Source organism: Dermochelys coriacea, chromosome 8 (assembly GCF_009764565.3).
Source record: "Dermochelys coriacea isolate rDerCor1 chromosome 8, rDerCor1.pri.v4, whole genome shotgun sequence".
NCBI lineage: Eukaryota > Metazoa > Chordata > Testudines > Dermochelyidae > Dermochelys > Dermochelys coriacea.
The window spans coordinates 82,940,431-82,963,929 of NC_050075.1; the positions used below are offsets into that span (position 1 = coordinate 82,940,431).

Genomic DNA, 23,499 nt, shown 5'->3' on the forward strand with positions numbered 1-23,499 from the left:
TTTCAAGTGAATATGGTATTCTTCACTTCCTGCCTTAAACTGCTGGTAGCACTGATGTGTACCACACCAGAGGTGGCTGAGTCAGTAGGGGTGGGGGTTGTGACGTAATCCCTGCATAATCTACCTCAGTGATGTAAAAAGACCTCTTTAGCACTTTGAGATTCTCAGGTGAAAGTTGCTATGTACATGTAAGATATTAATATTTATAATTTTTGAATTAGCTTGACATCTTCTCTTTTTTTCATGTATTGAAGAACAGTATTTTAAATTGATTGAAAAATATCATTTGAAATTCCGGAGACAGCTCTCTGGTATTGATTGACTGAGGAGTGTAATTTTACAAGCATTGTTTACTAAAAACATGTCCATAGGCTTTAAAATAAAACTTTAAATAATGATTTTCCAAGCAATTTAATTTTGGTATCTAAAGGAAAAATGAATCTTGATTAATTCAGCACAATATATAGACTAAACAGCGATTGTGGGGTCAAGAGTGTCCATTTATACATGTGATTTGGGCAGGGGGACACAGATATATCCAAAGCTTGATTTTAAAAGTTAAATATATTTTCTTTCCCCTACAGATTGCTACAGAAAAATAATAATGAAGACATTTAGTTTTCTGTTTAGGACAAGTATCTCTAAATCATGGTTAAATTTGGACTGTGATGATACCCTTTTGGCATAAGTATTAATAAACAGAGCCCCAGGTCATATATTGTAATAGTAATAAATTAATTACTATTTATGACTTTGCTTTCTCTGGTTGACTTTCTAGCTCTTCTGTTCAATCACTGCTGGATTACTCCATTATTTCCTTTTAGCTGCTTTTGCATGGATGTGCATTGAAGGCATACACCTGTACCTTATAGTTGTGGGAGTCATCTACAACAAGGGATTCTTACACAAGAACTTCTATATCTTTGGTTACGTGAGTCCAGCAGTGGTGGTTGGAATTTCAGCAGCTCTAGGATATAAATATTACGGCACCACCGAAGTGTAAGTTGCTGTTTTACGTGTCTGTTTCAGTCAGTAACATGGTGTAAGAATGCAGAGGAAGTATATGCAGGAGTTGGGCACATTTCAAGACATTGTGTGCTGTTTACTTTTCAGATGTTGGCTCAGCACAAAAAATAACTTTATATGGAGTTTTATAGGACCAGCATGTCTAATAATTCTTGTAAGTATAATTTTCCTTTTTTATTATAGTTCATAAAACTGATAATAAAAGGTGTTTAATAATCACTAAACTATTGGCAATTTATCTGTGAGTGCTAACTGTAGGGCAGGATTGACTATTTTAGACTATTTTTATAGTGTCTCTAAATTATTTCTATGCTGTACATCTAAATGCTTTGCTAGCCTGGAAAACAAATGTTTGACTAACAAAACTCCATGGCAGATCAGGGCTGTTTCTTTATACTTTTTTTCTTCCTTTTAACCTGATAGTTTGAGGAATTCAGTGCAGCATTTTTAGTCTGTAAGAAGCAACATCTTCACATTTAAGTGGTATCGCAGCAAGGCTCAGCAGGAGGTATATACAGACACTGTGCCAACAGACAAATAATCTAGTATTTGAAATGTTCCGTTACTTAATCTTTTATCAGTGATCAGTCATCTTAGAAGATTAGACTGTCATATTTATGGTTTTATCTTTCCTATGTACCCTGTCATCATCAAAGCTATTTTAAACTAAATTGCGATGTCAAAGACAAGAACCCTCTATTTCATTTGGGCAGAAAAGTCAAGTATTGATAGCCCTATTTCAGATCGGAAGAGGGCCTTTTTAATTCTTATTGGAAATGGTTTCAAACCTGCAAATTTGGCAGGTATTATATGTTCCATTCTTTTGGTACTTTACAGCACCTAGAAATGCTCTTGAAGTTTAACAAACCATTCCATCTGTAATCGGGCATCACTGTATGTAAGAAGATTGACAGTGATCAGATAATAGCAGGAGCTCTAAGAAGAAGAAGGTATAGTGGGGACCTTATGGCCTCTATGGTCAGTTCAGTTACAATCCTTAGCTAATTTTTTATGTGTTTGGTGATAAATTTGTGGATTTTTAAAAGGAGAAAGTGACAGTGCTCAATATGACTAGAGTGAAAGCAAAAGAGTTTAAGCAATGACTACGTACATGAAAATATTAACCTCTTTAATGCTGAATAACATACCAGATATATTTTGGCCCAATTCTACTTGCATTACGTATGTACCCAAAATTCCCACAGAAGATAGGGGACCAAATTTTGAGCTCTGTCGTGCTAACCTGATTGCCATGCCCCCTACACCAAGAAGATCATGGGGCACAGATCGGAATGGGTTAGACCCACTATGTCAGTTCTACACAACCAGATAATTTCCCCTCTCCAGGAAGAGACTCTGACTAGTTTCCAAGCCCTTTCCATCCATGGAGCAGCATAACATGGCTGTAGCAGATCAGGAAATCAGATCAACAATTGTTTTGTTGTGGTTGCTTATGCAATGAAAGTGCCTTCTGACATTGTTTATTTTAACAATATTCTTACACATTGATTATTACCTGTTAATAACCATGTGTGCACACATTTCTAAATCCATGAGGGAATGTATTCCATTCACAGTGGACTGTTTTGCTGCTGTGTGACTTTTTGATAGTTCTGATTGGGTGGTAACAGAAATTAAGAAGTGAAATACACAGGAAGTTTTTCAAAGTACTTCAGGGGATTCGCTAATTTGCCTGCTCTACTTTGAAAACCTCAACTCAGGTAGCTCTCCAAGGAGAAAATAGAAAATATCTTATGAAATGCTTGATTGAGGAAATGAAGTCAGTACTAAGTTCTGTGGAAAGGATACTGATGGCATTATTTCCATTCTAGCTATTCCTCCTTTCTGACTAGTGTGCTAGGTGCAGGGAATGTAACAAATGTATGCTTTTTCCTAGGCAATGAGGACTTGGAAATATCTTTTAAATTAGTAAACCATGTTTCTTTCCATAAGGCTTTCCAAGGTTGCTATTCCAGAGAAATATTAATTAATTTAAAATCAGTGGAGAAATCTCTGAGAAAAAACACAAAACAATTATGTACTTTGAAAAAGAAATGCTACTTTTCTTCTGAGATAAACAGATAGAGCAACAGCTTCTTCAGATATAAAACTATATATACCAGCAGCTTTCAAACTTGCCTTTAATCCTCCACCAGAACTGCATACAGTATTCAAGATGTGGGCATACAATGGGTGTACAAACCATCCTGATGTGTAGAAAGAATAGTAAATATGGCAGGCGACCAGCTTGGCTTAACAGTGAAATCCTTGCTGATCTTAAACACAAAAAAGAAGCTTACAAAAAGTGGAAGATTGGACAAATGACCATGAAAGAGTATAAAAATCTTGCTTGGGCATGCAGGAGTGAAATCAGAAAGGCCAAATCACACCTGGAGTTGCAGCTAGCAAGAGATGTTAAGAGTAACAAGAAGGGTTTCTTCAGGTATGTTAGCAACAAGAAGAAAATCAAGGAAAGTGTGGGCCCCTTACTGAATGAGAGAGGCAATCTAGTAACAGAGGATGTGGAAGAAGCTAATGTACTCAATGCTTTTTTTGCCTCTGTCTTCATGAACAAGGTCAGCTCCCAGACTGCTGCACTGGGCAGCACAGCATGGGGAGGAGGTGACCAGCCCTCTGTGGAGAAAGAAGTGGTTTGGGACTATTTAGAAAAGCTGGATGAGCACAAGTCCATGAGTCTGGATGAGCTGCATCCAAGAGTGCTAAAGGAGTTGGCGGATGTGATTGCAGAGCCGTTGGCCATTATCTTTGAAAACTCATGGCGATCTGCGGAAGTCCAGACGACTGGAAAAAGGCTAATGTAGTGCCCATCTTTAAAAAAGGGAAGAAGGAGAATCCGGAGAACTACAGGCCAGTCAGCCTCACCTCAGTCCCTGGAAAAATCATGAAGCAGGTCCTCAAGGAATCAATTCTGAAGCACTTAGACGAGAGGAAAGTGATCAGGAACAGTCAGCATGGATTCACCAAGGGAAAGTCATGCCTCACTAATCTAACTGTCTTCTATGACCGGATAACTGGCTCTGTGGATGAGGGGAAAGCAGTGGACATGTTATTCCTTGACTTTAGCAAAGTTTTTGATATGGTCTCCCACAATATTCTTGCCAGCAAGTTAAAGAAGTATGGGCTGGATGAATGGACTATAAGATGGATAGAAAGCTGGCTAGATTGTCAGGCTCAACAGGTAGTGATCAATGCCTCCATGTCTAGTTGGCAGTCAGTATCAAGTGGAGTGCCCCAAGGGTCAGTCCTGGGGCCGGTTTTGTTCAATATCTTCATTAATGATCTGGAGGATGGCGCGAATTGCACCCTCAGCAAGTTTGCAGATGACACTAAACTGGGAAGAGAGGTAAATATGCTGGAGGGTAGGTATAGGATACAGAGGGACCTAGACAAATTAGAGGATTGGGCCTGTCAAGATTCCTTCCCCACTCTGAACTCTAGGGTACAGATGTGGGGACCTGCATGAAAACCTCCTAAGCTTACTTTTACCAGCTTAGGTTAAACTTTCCTAAGGTACAAACTATTTGCCCTTGGACTTTATCACTGCCACCATCAAATGTCTAACAGTTATATAATTGGGAAAGAGCCCATTTGGAAACATCTTTCCCCCCAAAATCCTCCCAAACCTTACACCCCCTTTCCTGGGGAAGGTTTGATAAAAATCCTTACCAATTTGCATAGGTGAACACAGATCCAAACCCTTGGATCTTAAGAAAAATAAAAAAGCATTCAGATTCTTAAAAGAAGAATTTTAATAGAAGAAAAAGTAAAAAGAATCACCTCTGTAAAATCAGGATGGTAAATACCTTACAGGGTAATCAGATTCAAAACATAGAGAATCCCCCTAGGCAAAACCTTAAGTTACAAAAAGACACACAAACAGGAAGCTACATTCCATTCAGCACAGTTTATTTTCTCAGCCATTTAAAGGAATCTAACGCATATCTAGCTAGATTACTTACTAAGTTCTAAGACTTCATTCCTGTTCTGTCCCCATCAAAAGCATCACACAGACAGAGAGAGAGCCTTTGTTTCTCCCCCCCCTCCAGGTTTTGAAAGTATCTTGTCTCCTCACTGGTCATTTTGATCAGGTGCCAGCGAGGTTATCCTAGCTTCTTAACCCTTTACAGGTGAAAGGGTTTTTCCTCTGACCAGGAGGGATTTTAAAGGTGTTTACCCTTCCCTTTATATTTATGACAGGGCCAAAAGAAATCTGATGAGGTTCAGCAAGGACAAGTGCAGAGTCCTGCACATAGGATGGAAGAAACCCATGCACCGCTACAGATTAGGGACCGAATGGCTAGGCAGCAGTTCTGCAGAAAAGGACCTAGGGGTTACAGTGGATGAGAAGCTGGATATGAGTTAACAGTGTGCCCTTGTTGCCAAGAAGGCCAATGGCATTTTGGGATGTATAAGTAGAGGCATTGCCAGCAGATCGAGGGACATGATCATTCCCTTCTATTCGAGATTGGTGAGGCCTCATCTGGAGTACTGTGTCCAGTTTTGGGCCCCACTCTACAAGAAGGATGTGAAAAAATTGGAAAGCATCCAGCGAAGGGCAACAAAAATGATTAGGGGACTGGAACACATGACTTATGAGGAGAGGCTGAGGGAACTGGGATTGTTTAGTCTGCTGAAGAGAAGAATGAGGGGGGATTTGATAGCTGCTTTCAACTACCTGAAAGGGGGTTCCAAAGAGGATGGATCTAGACTATTCTCAGTGGTAGCAGATGACAGAACGAGGAGTAATGGTCTCAAGTTGCAGTGGGGGAGGTTTAGCTTGGATATTAGGAAAATCTTTTTCACTAGGAGGGTGGTGAAGCACTGAAATGCATTACCTAGGGAGGTAGTGGAATCTCCTTCCTTTGAAGTTTTTAAGGTCAGACTTGACAAAGCCCTGGCTGGGATTATTTAGTTGGTGTTGGTCCTGCTTTGAACAAGGGGTTGGACTAGATGACCTCCTGAGGTCCCTTCCAACCCTAATATTCTATGATTTGTATTTGGCATTATGATATTTTCTGTCTTGTTATCTATCCCTTTCTTAATGGTTCATGTTCTGTTCGCTTTTTTGACTGCTGCTGCACATTGAGCAGATGTTTTCAGAGAATTATCCACAATGAAGCCACCATATCTTTTTTGAGTGATAATAGCTAATTTAGACCCCCATTATTTTGTATGTATACTTGGAATTATTTTTCCCAATGTGCATTATTTTGCACTTATTAATATTGAATTTCATCTGCCATTTTGTCACCCAGTCTAGTTAGGTCCCTTTGTAACTCTTTGCAGTCAGCTTTGGACTATCTTGAGTGATTTTATATCATCTGAAGATTTTCACACTGTTTGCCCCCTTTTCCTAAATCATTTATGAATATGTTGAACAGCATAGATCTCAGTACAGATCCTTGGGGGGACCCTCCCCATCCCTGTTTACCTCTTTCCATTGTGATAATTGACCATTTATTCCTACACTTTGTTTCCTATCTTTTAACCTGTTACCAATCCATGAGAGGACCTTCCCTCTTATCCTATGACTGCTTACTTTGCTTAAAAGCCTTTGGTGAGGGACCTTGTCAAAGAGTGTCTGATAGTGCAAGGACACTATGTCTATGTGATCACTCTTGTCCACATGTTTGTTGACCTCCTACAAAGATTTCTAATAGATTGGAGAGGCATGACTTCCCTTTACAAAAGCTGTGGTGATTCTTCCCCAACTTATCATGTTTGTTTATGTGTCTTATAATTCTGTTCTTTAGAATCATAGAATATCAGGGTTGGAAGGGACCTCAGGAGGTCATCTAATCCAACCCCCTGCTCAAAGCAGGACTGATCCCCAACTAACTCATCCCAGCCACAGCTTTGTCAAGCCTGACCTTAAAAACCTCAAAAGAAGAAGATTCCACCACCTCCCCAGGTAACGCATTCCAGTACTTCACCACCCTCCTAGTGAATTTTTTTTTGCTAATATCCAACCTAAACCTTCCCCACTGCAACTTGAGACCATTACTCCTTGTTCTATTATTATAGCTTCAACCAGTTTGCCTGGAACTGAAGTTAGCTTTAATGATCTATAACCACCAGGATCGTCTCTGTGTTTTTTTTTTTCAAAAATCAGCATTACTTTTGCTATCCGCCAGTTATCTGTTACAGAGGCTGAAAAGCAATAGGTTACATACCATAGTATGTGTGAATCATACATTGTACAAAAGAAATATTCTAATAATTGCAGTGATTGATTAACCATAGGATTTTGAACTTCATGGGTATAAATGAATGGGTAAATGAATAAAATATACAGATTGCAGTTGCACAATTCAGAAGAGTGACATGTGAATGACGAAAGCAGGCTACCAGTAGATTAATGCTTTTCATTAAGGGACTGCCTTCATATTCATTAGAGCTGGTCAATTACTTAAAAAAATATATGCATCAGATAATTTATTTGATGAATTTTGCTGTTATTGGTCAAATTATTTATTCAACAAAAATGGTCAAATGAACTGAATGCTGCATTCATCAAAAAGAATTCAACAGGTTTCATACTAGTTCGGTGCGTTTGAGGCTTATTCAGAATTAGTAATATTGCTGTAATCAATGAAAAAGAGGTTCTAGACAAATCTATTACTGCACTGTTTCCCATGTACTAGCAACTTTCCCATACTTAATGCTTTAATCTGGATTGTTTTGATTGATCACATCTTTCATGTTGAAAACATGAAAAGCAGAAAAAATACGCTCAGCAGAAAAAATATTTCTCAGCCCTCAGATATCAGGCAGATTTACCACTCTGCCTCTCCAGTTTTACAGTGCAACTCCTCTGAAATCAGTGCAGCGTTGTTTAAAAAACAACAACAACTGAACTAATGGGATGGTGAATCAGACTCATTGTCTCTTCAGATTTTGATATTATTATTTCTGTTCTAACTGTGACGTTCATGGCCAGTATTCTTGATAGCCTACAATAAGTTATTTAAAAGGTTCCTTGACCTCCAGCACCTGCCATAATAAACTTTACCACCAGCTCACACTTTTCAGCTAGTATTTATGCTCCTTAGAGTTTAAGCTTTCCTGGAGGTTAATACATTGTGGTAGATACCGATTTACATTTCTTACACAGATGTGTATTGTTTGGTCTCTAGTGTTTACAGAGCATCTTCCAGAAACTATAAGCCATTTTAACCACTTGTTTTATATCTACTCTGGTTATTAAGTCTGCCTTTTAGTGGCAATTAATTTCTTTCAAGGACTTTCTATAGTTTTATTATTCTCCAGAAAAGTAAGTCTTAATAGTCACCTTTTCACCTTTCAGAAAAATGTTCCACTACTCCATTTCTTTGGATGAAGTGGAAAAAATTGGTAATTGATTTAAAGATCAAGGCTGCAATCCTGATTGAAATACAGTAGTTCAGACAGTAATGTTGTTCAGCAATCCATAAACCCTGCTGTGTTAAATAATCACAAAACCTGAGGACACCTACCTTGTGCCATGGACACCAATCAGATGCAGCCTCCAAATTATAGCTCCCTAATCTTACCAGTGTTGGAGGGGTAACTGTTTTCTCATTGAGTCCCTGGTATTTGTGCATGAGAAGAAGACCCAACCCTTCATGCATGTCTTCCCCAAATCATCCTTAATACACCTGTTCCCAAGCACCTGCAAATAATTTACATAAAAACATAAGAATGGCCATACTGGGTCAAACCAAAGGTCCATTATGCCCAGTATCCTGTCCTCTGACAGTGGCCAATGGCAGGTACCCCAAAGGGAATGAACAGACAGGTTATCATCAAGTGATCCATGCCCTGTCACCCAATCCCAGCTTCTGGCAAAAAGAGGCTAGGGACACCATTTCTGCCCATCCTGGCTAATAATCATTGATGGACCTATCTTCCATGAATCTATCTCGCTCCCTTTTGAACCCCATTATAGTACTGGCCTTCACAACACCCTCTGGCAAGGAGTTCCAGAGGTTGACAGTGCATTGCCTGAAAAAATACTTTCTTGTGTTTGTTTTAAACCTGCTATTAATTTCTATTAATTTCATTTGGTGGTCCCTTGTTCTTCCTTATTTACTTTCTCAATACCACTCATGACTTTATAGACCTCTATCATATCCCCCCTTGGTCGCCTCTTTTCCAAGCTGAAAATTTGGAGCAAGAGGCCAGGCCACAAATTTCCACCATAAGGGAATGTGCTCCTATTAAGTTGTTACATTGAGAACATCAAACTCTGATAGCTGGATGATCCAGAGGGAGGGGATGGTGGTGTCACAGGTAAAAAAAATGTTTACCAGCCCCAAATATGGTGACCAGCTTCACCCTGGATGGAGCATGTGAGGGAGGATCAATCCAAATGAGCTCTGCCATGGAAGCAATTGCCATACAAAGCCCAATCTTCAACTTTGCGTATCAGAGTTAAAAGGTTCTTTCTCAGGCAACCCCATAGGCTGGTGGGTGCAGAGCACTTTCAAGTTGTTAGCAGTGGTATAAGAAAGGCCCCAACTCCCACTGGCAGCCCCTTTTTAGTTTCTGCCAGCATGTGGAGGGCCCACTGCCACTTTCTCCAGGCCCATGCTCACACATGGTAACTGGAAGAATATTCCACTCACCAAAGTAAAAGTGGTGGAAAAACAACCAAGGAAAGAGAGGAGAGGAATGCAGGTCAGGTGCAAGCTACCCTTGCAGACTACATAACATCATCCCACTAGCGTTGCCAGGTGTCTGTTTTTCTCCTGGAATGCCAAGTTTAAAAAGGACCCCGGTGGCTCCGGTCAGCACCGCCAACCGAGCTGTTAAAAGTCTGGTTGGTGGTGCTGCGGGTCTAAGACAGGCTAGTCCCTACCTGTCCTGGCATGGCACTGCATCCCAGAAACAGCCAGCAGGTCCGGCTCCTAGATGGCAGGGGCCACAGGGCTCCACACATTGCCACTGCCCCAAGCACTGACTCCGCACTTCCATTGGCCAGGAATGCTGGCCAATGGGAGCCGGAGGGGCGGTGCCTGTGGGCGAGAGCAGCACACAGAGCCTCCCGCCCCTCTCCCCCACCCTGCCCAGGAGCCGGACCTGGTGGCCACTTCTGGGGTGCAGCGCAGTGCCAGGACAGGCAGGGAGTCTGCCTTAACCCCGCTACGCCACTGACCAGGAGCCACCCAAGGTAAGACCGTGCCCCATCCCTGAGCTGCCTCTTGCACCACAAGCTCCTCATCCCTGGCCCCAGCCCAGAGACCATACCCCCTCCTGCACCCCAACCCACTGCCTCAACCCGCAGCTCCCTCCCACATTCTGAATCCTTGGCCCCACCCCCCAAACTGGAGCTTTTCACTGAAGCCACTGACATTTGGATGACTTCTCGTCTTACTTTTCTATCCCTTAAAATGCTATTGGAGCTACTTTACTTTGTCTCTCTTTAAAGTGCTCATTAAAAGGAATGTGTGGGTTTGCTTCAGACAATCTACGGAGAAGAGTGATGTCCCTAATGATGAGCTGTGATCATCTCTCTGACACCAACATCAATGGGTGAATTCTATGGAAAAATATTCATGAGCATAAGTATTTATTCAAATGGGAATTTGCTTCCACACTACTACTTCAATTAATCTTTCACAAACATTCTCAGGAGGGAAATTTTATTCACAAAAATGATTGCAGAAAAAATGTTACAAATACTCCCATGACCACAGATTCATAGGAGTATTCTCATTGGCAGTGTCACATGGCCATCCCCTGAAAGCTCCTTGAATTTGAGTCATCCAACCTGGGATCGGAAACAATACCATGTGATTTAGGTGACCAGTCACACAGCTGAAATAGTGAATATTCAGGGAACACGTCATAACAAATAGCTGCTGAGCAATCCATATGTCAAAATGTGTTTGATAAATAATACATCAATAATGAACAAATCCAGTTTAAAAAAAAAAACAGATTCCCTGTGCATCATAGCAGCACTCTGTGCACCTGTGGGAAGGAGGAGACTGTCTGCTATGTATTCACACACACACCCTGTATTTGTAGGCTGCCAATTGACTCGAGTATCCCCAGGTGTCATGCTGCTGTTCACTCTACCCCACAGCTGGCACTCTCCCTCCCAGCAGCCTGCACACCCCCAAATGCCCACCATGCCTGGGGGCCTGGAGCAAGACTGACCCGTGTAGCCAGCTCTACACCAGTTAAAGATGCCCTTGTGCAAGGGAAATCTTCAGGCACTGTTTTAAGGCAGCTTTAAATCCCTTTGCACTGATGAAGGAGTGTGTGGACTTAAGAAGTGCCTAAGACTTGGCCCAAAGGGTCAAGGGTTCTTTGCAGAAAAGGGGGCAGATTCAATCTAATAAATAGTTTATTCATATATACCTATCAGAACTCTTAGTTTCTCTCATATACTGACCAATATAGGCCACAGTCCTACAACAGAATACAAGCAGGCCACCTTTATACCCAAATGGAGTCCCATGGATGTCAGTGGAGCTCTGGCATAGAAGTCCACCCTTGGCTGCAGGATCATCATTGAAGAAAGCTATTTCAGAATTAACTAGTAAATCAAGGCTAGAGCTGCAAAGAAATTTAGGAGCCTAACTGCCTCATTAGGCACCTATATCCAAAATTTAGATCCTCAAAACTCCACACAGCTGGCATCAAATCCTTTAGGCACCTAAATTCCAAATTTGTCTAAATTTCTGCTCGTAGCGTGTGCAAAGCTACCTAAATCAGTATCTAAGCCTCAATGGAATTCTCAAACTAGGTGTTCTCTGCCTATGTCACCTGTGGGACCCCATCCAGTAAGTGCTTTCAGAGCCTCCTAGAATGGACCTTACTCAAAACCAAAGGGAAGAAGGTGGTGGTAGTCCAATGATCAGGACACCTGCATGGGAGACCCAAATCTTCATGCTGTCTGACTCAGAGCAGGGACTTCAGCACCACCACCATGTCAATATCCTCATTTCCTTTGTGGAAGGACTGACCTGGCATCAGCACTTAATTCCAGGAGGGGGTTCCTGGCTGTGAATCCTATTTGGAAAGATGTGCCTCACTACCTTTGAAGGGCAGGTGTTAGGCCATACTCCCCTCCTCAGCATTTCCTATTAGCTAGCTTAAGTGGTTCCCTGCTCAGCTTACTGGCTTTTGTGGATCCCATTCTTAGGTGTCTAACTCTTCCCATGTATCATATAGGGAGCCTGGATGCCTAACTCAGTGCTGAAGATTCCACTAGGCAGAAGGGCCCCTAAGCATTAGGCAGGGCAATACTGAAAGTCCTTTTTGTGGATCTAGCCCCCTGCAATTCACTGACACACTGCATTGAATCTAGAGTGATTCAGAGAACAGAAGCTATGCACTCCCATGAGAAATGCAGAAAACCACTTATTTATTTATTGAGGCCTCCCTAAAAGGGTTCTCAGAAATGTTGACAACTACTCACTTATCAAATTGCTAAATCCACAGCTTAAGGTGTTTAAAAAAGATTATGAAATATTCATAGTGACAAAACTTTATGAGAAGATGTCATAATTATTGAGACAGGGTCTGAAATGAACTCAACCAGCACATATTCATACTTTTAAATAAGTGAAGTTACTTAGATAATTAGAGTCACAAAATCTAGCATGTACCACTGCAGACCTTTCCTTTATTCTAAACAAATTCTTATTTTTCCCCTACATTTTCCACTGCTGTGTAAGGTTACTATTGTATAAGTAAAGCATTTAAGAAGTTGTAGTCATTTGGGAGATGATAATGAGAGAAATCAGACAGGAAACAAAACCCAGACTGTTTGACTGCCAACTTGTGTGCAATTTTATGCAATTAAGATGGCATACATTTTCAATTTGAAGCTTGAACTGTTATATTGTTAGCACCTTAACTCCATTCTACCCTTTCAGAAATAATGTCCCATTAACTGTTGTTTTACCCATCCATTAGTCAGGTACCCAGACAGATCTCTCTCTCTCTTGCTTCATGGCAGAATTCAGACCATCACAGACTCGTTAATTCCATCACTGATAATAAGGGTCATTGAAGGGAATGATACAGATACAACTGTGCTGAACATCAGACATTGTTTGAAGGAGCCAAATGCAATCTGATGTATGTAAAAAATTCAAGTATATGTCTAAGAGAGCAGCAGGAGAAATGTTCTCATTCTTTTTTGTGAGATCTGACATCAGTATATAGATGGTTTCATCAATTATTGAGACAGAGACCGAGAAAGGAAAAAAGAATGATTTGGGGGCTTCATTTTTGAAGTTTGAATGTGGAGTGCTCAGACTGAATCAGAACGAGTACGTCTGAATCTTTAGAATTAGCTCCTTCTTTATTGTACTAGCTCTGCTTTGTAATGATGGAGAGCCTTAGAGTCTGGAACTCAAAGGACTTTAATATCTTGTGAAAAACTAAACAGTGTCTTCAGTGTTCTTAGACCAGAATAGCATTTATGAAAGTACACATTCCCTTTCTCTTTGGTAAATACATTTGTACTTGAAATAGCCTCAAAAAGCTTAGCTTCAAATTAAACTATTACTGCTCTGTTTGTTTATAAAGTGTTAAGTTTAGATAGTCCTTGGCAATTTCATTTTAACAGTTATTCTGATGCTCTTCCTTATAACAAAGCATCTGGCAGAAACCCGCTGTATATATTTGTGCAATCAGTTGCTCTTGTGCCACACGTTCTGTACATTAGAAAAAATAAGTATTCTCTTAGTTGCAAAATCTGAAAGCTGTAACACTGATGGGGCAAAATGATGGCAAATCTCCTTGCTCAGTAAGCTCTCAGTTCTGTCACCCTTACTCACATTGAGTAGTACCCTTTCTCCTCAAGTAGTCAGAGTGATTTAGTAAGGGCTACGTATGGAGTAAGCTGCTACTCAGCATAAGTAGATAGTGGATAGCAGAATCAGTCAGTTATTTTGCATGCTTTAATACATTTTATACATTGTAACATTCAGCACTCAACAAAAAATAATTAGCATTTAATGCTAAATACAGAAGTGTTACATATAATGCAAACCAGAAACATAATATTTACTCCAGGATATAACATGTTATTCTGCCATTATAAAATACTCCATTTTTAACATTTTAACAGTGGAATTAAAGATCATTTTAAAACTTAGCAGTTGCTATGCAATATGCTATTAACAGGACTCCAACAGCTTGGAGCATTTAGCATTTTAAAACCTTTGTGATCATCTTTATATGATTACACAATTTGCAACATACAGTTAGAGATCAACAAGGAAGTTTGTAATTTGCTTAGACAATAACATAATGCTATTTTTCAGTACTTTTCTGAGTCCTAGCAGTGGTATGTTTGCTGTACCCAGATCCAAGAGCACCACACACCACTGTGGTTGGACTGTCTCCCTATATCACCAGTTCCCAGAAAACTTCAGAGTCCAACTCCATGCTGTCAATGGAAGGGTAGGAGAGCAGAGGCAGGGAAGCAATGACACCCAGGCTTCTGAGGGAGCTATCCTAACTCAGGGCTGAGGTAGACAAGCAAGTAGAGTACAACCACTTCAAACAGATTTTTTTCTCCATGGATCATGGAATAACTGTGGTTGGAAGGGCATACCTTTGTTGATTCCACTGGCAAACAAACCCCATCTCATGACAAGCTGATTAGATGAGACCTCTGTGGGTTTCTTGGAATTTGCATATTTTTTAATCCTATGAGTTTTTCTCCAGGACGGCATCATCCAGACCATGACATACATGTATGAGGGCCATCTTTAAACTGCAGAGTGAGTTATGCATCTGATGGAGCTCAGAGTAGTGTCCATTCTTACTTGTAAATCTTTTGATACTCCACTATTCCTCCAGAAAACACTTAGGTAAAATCCTGGCACCACTAAAGTCAATGGGAGTTTTGCCATTGGGGCCAGGATTTTATCTCAGATTTCTGACACCTCCTGTCCTGCATATGGAGTATCCTACAAAGAAGGGTGTGTTTGGAAAAAAACAAAATATAGCACTTCTATTACTGTATGACAACAAAATGCATTTAAAGCCAGCTGTCTAATGCCAGGAAGGTGCCAACAAAAGATGAAATAATTTATGCTCCTTGAGTTTCCTTAGTTGTGTACCCAATATGGAGCTGTCTGATATCTTTCTGATCCATCATGGATCCTAACGTAAAAGCCAGCATTCCAGCATGTCATTTGGATTTCTGACTCTCGCTGGAGGAATCTGGGATTAAATTGGTTCATATACATAGTTGTCTCCCTCTATAACATACATTACAGCTAATTTTCCTTTTTCAATGGCTTTTCATTTACACATGCCTTCACTTTTTTTGTTGTTCACATACAAAGCTATAGAACCCCAAATATATCAATGCACATAAATGCTACTAGAAGGTAAGATAGGTCTGGCTAAATATGTTTTTGTAAATGCATTTAGAAACAGGTAACATGCTATAGATGATATGGTAGGGGCAGTTTCTCTTTCTCAGGGGTTCTCAAACTGGGGGTCAGAACCCCTCAGGGGATTGCAAGGTTATTACATTCGGGGTTGCGAGCTGCCAGCCTCCACCCCAAACCCCGCTTCACCTCCAGCATTTATAATGGTGTTAAATATATTAAAAAGGGGTTTTAATTTATAAGGGGGGTCACCCTCAGAGACTTGCTATGTGAAAGGGGTCACCAGTACAAAAGTTTGAGAACCACTGCTCTATCTTCTTTGGCCAACCATTTATGTGATTGAACTTCATAGGCCACTTCTGAAAAGTCAGAGTAATTTCAAAAACTGTACTTGCAAAGCACCCAATCCTCCAAGTTGCTGAGCACCTTCAGTTCCCATTGAAATCACTGGGAGTAGGGGATGCTCAGCGCCTTGAAGGCTTGGGCCTTTAATTTGTCAGAAGCTTTTAATTTGTGTGCCTGATGTTAAGGGAGGAAAGTGGAATAATAAGAATTCAGTTTGCCACTTGCCCAGCAGCACCTGATTTTTATGAGTGTATGTTGCAGTTTCCCCTGTTTTTGCAGGAGAATGCAGTTTCCAGACCTGATTTGTCTCTAGGGGACATTACAGTTCCCTTTCCCCCATTAGATCATATAGTGTTAGAACAGCAGACCAAAAACAAATACATACTTCACAGAACCCCCGTCAGGGCACGCATCAATTTCTCATGCCGTTCAGCCTTTGTTATATTGAAAACAAACTTTATAACAAGGCATACTGTAACTTCCTTCCTTACTTGGAAAAATGTGGCTCGTTGGTGGCAATTGCAAATATTTTGTTATCACCTACTCTTGAGTCATCTAACAGGGAAAGCTGCAGTCCAAGAAGTTTCTTGCTAGGGTTTGGAAAATTTGCATACAAGTCAGTGTTTTGAGCATTCTCACTCTATTATACACACTGCAAATGTTTTTGGTTTATTATTTTTTATATACCGAGTGCTTGGAAATGTTAGAACATGGGGTAAAAACCTACTTAGGATTTTAATACCTCTTGCAAAATACCCTGTATTTCAGAAGTAAAGCTCACTGTCATTACCCTGTAACACAACCTCCTATGAGGCTATTTGAGACAATAACTGTGTTCTGACGGCAGACTCCAATGAAGCCAACGTTAACCTCACCCATCCCCTTGATACATACAGTTTATTCCCGTTATAATTAATTGATTAATCAAATTATTAGAATTAATGGTTATTACATTAGTACAGAGGGCCAAATCCTAGTACCTTGCTCAATAGACAGAATCAATGATCTGTGTAGGGGAATCCCATTGGGATTCAGGGAAATGGAATCTTCCCTCACCAACACACACCTTTCCCAGTTACTCCCTGTGGGCTGCCCCATTCTCACCTTTCAGGACATTTTTGTCTATGGGCAAGGAATAATAGGATTTGGCCCATAGGCCTTGCTACACAGCCCACTGAAGTCAATGGAAAAGGCTCTCATTTGGCATTGGTGGGTTTTGTAACAGGCCAATAGAATAGAAACTAGGCCACATGCTTTGTATCATGGCTCAAAGGTCTCCAATCTTAGGTCACTTTATAGAGAAATTACAGTGAGTATTCTCTCTGTGTATGGTATTTGGATCACATTTTACCTTTTTAGAGAGTATTTTAAGAAATACATTAGATTGGCTATGCAAACTACACGGTATATACCAAGTTACTTGATCTATTATTCACCAGAAAATATATGATAAAAAGTAACCCTGCGTATAATTATCACAACTACTGACTTACTTATAATTAACTTTGAAAAACTGCTGAGTTGGGAGATATTATAGATTACAATTTTAAATGTAAGTAGCTTCAGAAAATCTCTCATGATCTATGCAAGTGCAAGGTATTCAATGAAGAATTAATTCCCTAAACTACTAATCAGCTCTCTCTCCTGTCTTATCAAATTGTAAATACATTATTTCTGTATTAAAGCAGGCTAATTAAAGCAGAGCCTGCATTTAACAACATACTTAATAACACACACCCCCACCAAAATAATCAACAATGTTCTGAGACCATACACAGCAAATGTTAGAAAATTAAACTGATATTTTAATAGTGATGCTGCACTTTTATAATGTTTTTTTTTAAAGGAAGAGAAGGGGAGAAATAATACACATCATTCTGGAGAAACAAGTGAGGGAGGTATTAATTCTATTCAGTCTACAGCTATAACCCACAAGCATCTACAAATAGAATCTGGAAAACATCCAGCTGAAACTTGCTTAATTTATTAACATTTTTAATAGATGCTGATGTTAAATGCTTCAAACCAAAATAAGAAATTTAAAAAAGAAAGACCGCAAACCTATATATCTTGGAAAAGAAATGTAGTAGAAACTTAAACATAAAAGCTCATTGAAGCTTAGCCAAGCAAGCAAATTGAGCATCATTTGCAAAACCTCTTTTTTAGTTTTTTTTCTGTTTCAACCACAAATAAAGCATGATAATCATAAAACAGGTCCAAAAAAATCACTAAAAAAATTATTCCCCAGTCAAACAAACATAAATATAACACATAATACCCAGCAAGGAACCCTTCAACCAAAGTTATTTTTGAAATTTTTTGTGTAAACCTCTGTTTTTTACTCTGCTTGAAAGTTTACACACCCTAAAGACCTCAGATTATATGATGCCATTAATATTATTTGTCAACAAAAAACATACATTTTATCAATATAGAGTATAATGATAAATCTGTAGGATTTTATTTTTATATATATATACACACCCACAGAGGAAAAAAATTTGAGCAGGAAATCTAAGAGATTTCTCAATGAAATCAATAAAAACATTTGCAGGCTACAGTCAGTGATACTGTTTAGGTGAGATAGAGTTACAGTTTGATCATTGTTTATTACAGGGTTCATAATTTTGTTTTTAATATAAGTGGATCAGAGAGAGGGGTTTTTGCCCCCAACAACAGATTCTTTAGAGTACATGTACACAGAAATCTTTATCTGATTTGTTTTATTTAAAAATACAAGTGATATTGCACATCAGTCTGAACTAAAAACAAAAGCATTTTTCCCTCAGGTTAATTTGCTGGCTTTTGGGGTGATTATTTACAAAGTATTTCAACACACTGCAATGTTAAAACCCGAAGTTAGCTGTTATGAAAATATAAGGTAAGTTTCTCTTTTAACACAAATTATACTTTGTATAACTTTAAATACAATCAGAAATTAAAGTGATCATTCCAAAAATAATGAATTTTCCTGCTCAAGGATTCTTTTAATGGTTTGTAGAAAGAAAACTAATTCTCTGTTATCACATTAAATTTATTTTGGGCTACATTCTGCCATCCTTTTGCTCACATTGACATGTATGTGTCTCAAATAGTCCCACTGACATGAATGGGACAGCTTGCAGAGTAAACAAGCTCTACACAAAATGAGTATCAGAATCTGGCCCTTTATAAAGAACAGGTTAAAGTAACCTAACCTGGTGGTAAGGTTTAAAGGCCTAATTTTCCCCTCCATTTGAAGCACCAGATCTTGCAGCCCCTACTCAGGCAAAAACTGATTTCATGAATTATGCCTGAATCAGAACTGAAAGATTTCTCCCTGAGTAAAGAGACATATAATAAATATATGAAGAAACCAAGTTCTCAGTTTTCAGAGTAGCAGCCGTGTTAGTCTGTATTCGCAAAAAGAAAAGGAGTACTTGTGGCACCTTAGAGACTGCCACAAGTAATCCTTTTCTTTTTGCAAGTTCTCAGTGAGTCACATTATCTATGAAGAAATTGTACAATGAGGCTCAGTGTTTCTTTCTTTTCTTTTTCCTTCCCCAGGATTTTTACTTTGCATGCTGCTATGATTTTTCCATCAACTCTCTCTCTTTAAAGCTGATTTATAGGGACCTTGAAAACCATTTGTGCAGGAAAAGCTGAAGTGTACTACAGGGAACATTGAAAACAACTTACTGTTTGTGTTGCTTAGAAACACTCCTGCAGTTTCAATGCATTGCCCAAGATTTATAGTTAGAATTTAGAAATTGTTTGATGGATTACTTTCTCTTATCCCCCATCCTTCATAGCTTCATGTAGTGAGTTGGTTTTAATGAAGTTGAAAATTATTCATTTTCAGAGGAACAATGCTAAAAATGTCTTCTGCTCTAAGGAAGTCCTGCAATGACTGGGCTAAGAATGAATAAGGAAGTAATGAGTGGTTTCATTTCCAAGACAACATACTGTAATTTGCTGGAACGAGGGAGCTATACAATATGTTAGCAAAAATAAATCACAGCCAATCAATGTATAGAATATTAAGGCAGCAATATTCTGAGCTGGAACTATGTGAAGTTATTTGCGTTATAAAAGCAAACTCTTTTTTTTTTTAAAGAGAGTGCATTGTTTTACTGCTTGCCCCATTTTCTGATGAGGAAGCCATAAGATCCCTTTGATGCCATGCATATGTGCTCACGTAACAGCATACTGTACATTTTTCCTGGGTTTGGGGGGAGAATACTTCATAACAGACATATGGTTTACCTTGGGGAATTACACTCACAGTAGATTTAAAATCAAATCATACAGCACTGCAGTACACCAGAGGAAACTTATATGAAGATTAAGAAAGCCAGTGTTTTAAATCCATCCAGTTTTACCCTTTTACTATTCTACAATGACTGTGAGCATATTCTTGCAATAGTACTGCAGCACAACCTAAAGTATACACCATGTAACCGCAAAAAGCTAAATGTTCTAAGACCTTTGTGAAGCATTCATTTCTCAAAGGAGAGATTAGAGGAAGAAAATGATATAGGTCAGCACATTGATTGCAATGTTTTTCTTTTGCTTAGGTCTTGTGCTCGGGGTGCTCTTGCTCTCCTGTTCCTTCTTGGAGCTACCTGGATCTTTGGGGTGCTCCATGTGGTCCAGGGATCAGTGGTCACTGCGTATCTTTTTACAATTTTCAATGCATTTCAGGGGATGTTCATCTTCATATTTCTTTGTGTTTTATCTAGAAAAGTAAGTACCATCTTTCCTGTGGGAAATGTTGCATGTGAATATTCATATATAGCAACAAAATCAGGAACCTAATCCTGCAAACATTAACACACATGAGTATCTTTATGCATCTGAATTAGCTCTTTGAGGTCAATGAGCGGTGTTCACATATGTGAAGTTATTCATGTGTATAAGTGTTTACCAGATCATGCCCTCTGGCATAAGTGGTGTAATCCTGACCCCACTGAAAACCATGGGACTTTTGCCATTGACTTCAATGGGGCCAGAATTTCACCCCAAATTCTTATCTTCTCAGATATTTCTCCCAGGTTTAGGGTTTTAAAAACAATGCATTTCAATGTCAAAAATGATTACAATGCAACTACTCTATGAAATAATTTAAAAGGTTGCATAAATCTGGTCTTCATTCTTTTCAATTAGGATCTGAACTGGGGCTTACTGTTCACATTCCAGTACTGTGTTCTGAGATTATGTAGTCTGTGGTGTCCTTTCCTAATGCCAAAATCACCTTTATTCACCTAAACACCTTTTAAGTATTGAACACCTTTAAAACCAAGTAAAATGGAACACTGGCTTTATTAATCTGTTAATAAATTTGTCATGATTTAATCCCATCTTTTCATTTCAGATCCAGGAAGAATACTATAGGTTGTTCAAAAATGTCCCTTGCTGTTTCAGCTGCTTAAGGTAAATGGAAGAAAGATATGTATGAGCAGTACAATGGAAGAAGGGAGGAAACGAGACATTATTATTGTTATTTTGGAAAATGTAGCATTGTGAAAATATGAAATGACCTAGTGAACAGTTACCTCTCTTAACTCAATAAATGTCTCTCCAGTATAGGCATTGTACTTAAATGTGCACTCATGCACAGTATTTATACTATACTGTGTACAATTGGTATACATACACAAGAGAAACTGGATTATTGTAAAACAAATATCATAAACAAGAAGAGAAAAGGAGTAGAATTCCTAAAGACACTAGAGACTTTTCATATGTTAGGGTTTATTTCTAATATTAGAAATATCTGCAGTTCATGAGAGAGAAAGAGGGAGAGAAAAAACCAACTGGCACAGCAGATTTTATTAATCACTTTGCTAGTGGAAAAATGCCTGTTGCTTTTTTTGTGGTAATGACATTGTTCACATAAAGTTGTGTATTATCATCTACGGGTTCCATTAAAGTGTTCATAGATGCTTCAGCCCAAGCTTTTGTTCAATTTAAAGTAGATTTTTAAAATGTTTTGTGGTTTCATATAATTCTCTTCTTCCTTCCAAATATATAGTTGTATTATTAATCTTTTTTTTAACTTGCAAGGAATTTCTCTGAGGCCTGGTCTAATAAAATAACTTGGACTAGACATTTTGTAAGTCCAATTTCTTTTGTGAATATCTTCACAAGAATTTGGTGCTGATTTTATTTAACTATTGAAAGATTGATATCTACTACGTCCAGCATTGTGACTTGGGAAGGTTTTGGAAAAGAAATGTTTTTATGAGTTTGTCATCTGGTACCCATTTTGAGGATCCTGACCTTATTTGTCAAATTAAAATGCAGGAGCATAAGCTACAAGGGCAAATCAATGCAAGTGCAAATACAAGGGTATGTGCCTTAGTTTCAGTGTAAAATATATTGTAAATATAGCAGGTTCCTTTACTTCCTTTATTACACGCAATAGTCTTCCATCCGGGCCCCAGATACTGCAAGCACTTACGCATGTGTTTAACTTTAAGCCCATGATAATTCTGTTGATGTCAATGGGCCTACTCGTGTAAGTTTTGCGTGATTGCAGTCTAAACATGTTGCTTCAGCATTTCCAATGTTGTCCTCTTATAAGGTCTGCTGTCATGTCATCCTTTTAAGTGCCTGATCCTGTGAGGTGCAGAGACCCCTCAGTTCCCACTGCCTTCTCAGGAAGTGCCCCGCACCTTAAAGAATCAGGCCCAGTACCATTACTGGTAGGGGGCTGTGTAAATATGTAGCTGTTTATAAAATTCTACTACTGTCTTTTTTCTGTTGAAATAAAGAACACCTCTTAATAATTTTATTTATAACTAAGAAGGCTTTTTAGCAATGGTCAAATTTGCTTGGTTTTTATCTATTTTCCTTACATACAAGTCTTTACTTACCATACATTTCTCATTAAACATATTGTATGTTTCTGTCAAAATCTTCTTTTGAAAGTTCAAGTGGCAATCTTCTTTTCATTTTTTTTTCAGAGAGAAGTAATTACTGTCGGTCACCTGTATGTAAAATATGTTAATAAACTGAACTGTTTTGTTTGATTCTTTCAACATGTTTCTTTTAGTTCATTTAAAGAAATAAAGAAATAAGTTTTATAGTTGTTTTGCTGCATCTGTTTTGCAAGCTGTATATTCTCCTTAAACTGTAGGGATATACAAATACATATCACTTACATATTCGTTTTCACAGGAATACCTATTAACGCATCATCTGTTATCTCGTATAGAAATGTGTAACCTGTGCTAAGGTTGTCTGGGCAAAGAAACACCTCTACTAACTGCATAATGACTTCAGTATGCTCAGGGAGATTGAAAAAGTACCTTTGAAAGAAAATATCCCACAAAGTGTTTACATTACAATGGACTTTATGATTAAAGAACATATTTTAGAGCAAAACTCTGCTGTCCAATCCATGGGTCAGATCTTTACTCTGATACTTTAATTTCCTTGAGAGATCCATGCACAAAAGAGAAGATCTATCATGTGGCTCTTAGAATTCTTAAATCTTAGAACCTTAATATATTTGTCCTCACTAAATATTGAGGATAAATATAATTGTATTGGGCACATCAATCACCTTATCAACACATGCCCCATCCCACACAAGTTTCTCATTTCCAATTACTATTTCCAGAATGAGCCTTTCCCTCACCTTTAGCCATCTACCACTGTGAACATTTGAAATTGGCCCTAGCCACACATTGAAGCAGCCAATTTCTCATTGCCTGACCAGTTTTGGTGGCAGTCTGTTCTTCAGCTGCTTTGTGGTCTATACCAGCCTCTGTGG

General features: G+C 38.9%; 1 protein-coding gene across 2 annotated transcripts in view; it reads left to right on the top strand.

Annotated features, from left to right (window-relative positions):
• Positions 1-23,012, top strand: part of ADGRL4 (adhesion G protein-coupled receptor L4) — a 97,646-nt gene extending 74,634 nt beyond the window's left edge. For both annotated transcript variants that reach the window (XM_043490525.1, XM_038413656.2), the window contains 5 exons: positions 779-999; positions 1,114-1,180; positions 18,530-18,621; positions 20,297-20,465; positions 21,094-23,012. In XM_043490525.1, coding sequence (XP_043346460.1) covers positions 779-999; positions 1,114-1,180; positions 18,530-18,621; positions 20,297-20,465; positions 21,094-21,156 — 612 coding nt within the window. In that variant the 3' untranslated portion in view covers positions 21,157-23,012. The remainder of the gene's footprint in view (positions 1-778; positions 1,000-1,113; positions 1,181-18,529; positions 18,622-20,296; positions 20,466-21,093) is intronic.
• Positions 23,013-23,499: the final 487 nt, after the last annotated feature.